This window comes from Chrysochloris asiatica, unplaced genomic scaffold (genome assembly GCF_000296735.1).
Source record: "Chrysochloris asiatica unplaced genomic scaffold, ChrAsi1.0 scaffold00035, whole genome shotgun sequence".
In the NCBI taxonomy this organism is placed as follows: Eukaryota; Metazoa; Chordata; class Mammalia; order Afrosoricida; family Chrysochloridae; genus Chrysochloris; species Chrysochloris asiatica.
Genome location: NW_006408553.1, coordinates 5,926,658 through 5,928,575, shown reverse-complemented (window position 1 = coordinate 5,928,575; position 1,918 = coordinate 5,926,658). Strand labels below are relative to the sequence as shown.

The following is a 1,918-nucleotide window of genomic DNA, read 5'->3' as shown; positions in this document are numbered from 1 at the left end:
CAATTTTTATTCCATCAATTCCTGGTGCCTTGTTCTTTGCCAATTCCTTCAATGCACTTTGGACTTCCTCTCTGAGTATCATTGGCTCTTGTTCCAGCTGACCCACATTATATCATACATAAAAAAAAACCTACACGTCCTCTATTAAACATACACTATCCCTTCTCACAAAATCGAAGGCATGCTTGTAACATTTGCTCTTGCAACTATTTGGCTCTCAACAATCTGTGCTTTACAATTGGCCCTACTTTCTTAGTGATTGGCCATATACATATTTGGGAATTCTTGCAAAGAAAATCTAATGAAAATGTAGTAAAATTTGGAAATACTAATCTTGGCAGAAGGAAACTGTACTCTCTCTTCATAGATATTTAATTAACATTGATTCGTTTCAATTTTGCAGTTTTCTTTTCCTATTTTCAAGTCAATTCTCTCCCCTTCCCGTCAACTGTAACATCCTCAGCTGTGGGCTTGTTTCTCGGTGACCATTTTCCTTCTCTGTTACCATACTGTTGGATTGACTTTATGGTGCTTTATTGCAGTCTTTTTAAGTTATTACTGTCCATATTGTGACTATTGTGTGTTTTAACGATTAACTAGATATTTTGGGAGTACCAGAAGCTTTCTCTAAAATTAAGGAGTGAAATTTTCCTACATTTTGAGCTTCTGTTTAAGGCGATGCGAAATTTGGAAACGGATAACTGTAATTGTTGAACATTATAACGGATGTAACTGAAGCACATGTTGAAATAGCAAGCAATTTATTACATATGTATTTATGACAATTTTTTTGAATACTCTCAAATCCCGACCAAAACTTAATCCTTAATTGCAATGGTTCTGGCCTCCCATCCACAGGCACAAGTTTCTGAAAATCAAAAAATAGTCACTTCATTGTTTCCTTTTCAAATGTACCGGTATTTTTCTGTTTAGAATCTTCTCTAAAGACTGATGGTAGTGAACTCCAGAAGCCGCTCAGTCTGGACACCTCATGGCCTAAGGAGCCTCCTGGGACTGTCCGCAGGGCTCCAACTCGCTAACCCCAAACTGCGAGGGTACTTCGCTCTCTAGGAAGGTTTGAAAAGCGCGAGAAACGGTCACCAAGGAACGTACACGCAGCTCGGAACCTCTGGGCGATAGCCTCCAAGCGACGCTTCCCAACACTCCCACGCCTAGACACGCCCCCCGCTCCCCGCCCCGGAGACCTCTGACGGTGCGCACGCCCCTGGCTCCGCCCCCAAGCCTAACCGGCCGCGCGCCCCCCCAGCCCTAACTAGGGCTGATCCCGTGAGGCGCTCCAGATACTTACTTATGGAAAGAAACGGGCTTATCTTTATCGTATCTGTTCTTGCACCCGTAGGCGGAGCAGGACTGCACCATCCTTCCGGTCCTCAGTCACTTTATTCCTGCCGCCACAGCAGGCAGGTAAAGCTGCGATCAATATCGCCGCGGTTGAATTTGACACCCTTGCTTCTTCGGTAGCTTAGGCCAACAGTTACACGATGACAGCCTCACTCAGATGTGACTAATGTGCCCGTTTTGTTGTTTGCATTAGCAGAAAGACCACAGCCATCGCTCGTCTCCCATCTCCAAGATGGCGGGGGCAGCTTCAACTTCACCTATCGCGAGGAGTTAATCCCACAGTCTCTGATTAGCCCTGAGGTCAGAGGTAACGTTTCCTGCGAAACAAGCCATTGGTTGAGAGTCGGCGTCTCGCGCGGCGTCGTGTGTTTTACGGAAGTGGGTGGGGCTTTCTCCCTGCAAAGAGAAAAGGGAACCTTTGAGGGAGCAGAGTGGTTGGAAAGGCTTGATCCCCAGGCCCAGTTCTTCCGGACCGCGGAGTTTTTGGGGGGCTTATTTACTGGGGCGACTTAGAGTAGGGAGCATACGTTTTGTTGGGTCTGTTGGCTTAAAAGAG

At 45.9% G+C, this 1,918-nt stretch overlaps 1 protein-coding gene across 1 annotated transcript in view; it reads right to left on the bottom strand.

Moving 5' to 3' along the window:
• THAP1 (THAP domain containing, apoptosis associated protein 1) overlaps positions 1–1,617 on the bottom strand; it is a 6,561-nt gene extending 4,944 nt beyond the window's left edge. Inside the window, exon 1 of the mRNA XM_006859915.1 lies at positions 1,310–1,617. Coding sequence (XP_006859977.1) covers positions 1,310–1,380 — 71 coding nt within the window. The 5' untranslated portion in view covers positions 1,381–1,617. The remainder of the gene's footprint in view (positions 1–1,309) is intronic.
• Positions 1,618–1,918: the final 301 nt, after the last annotated feature.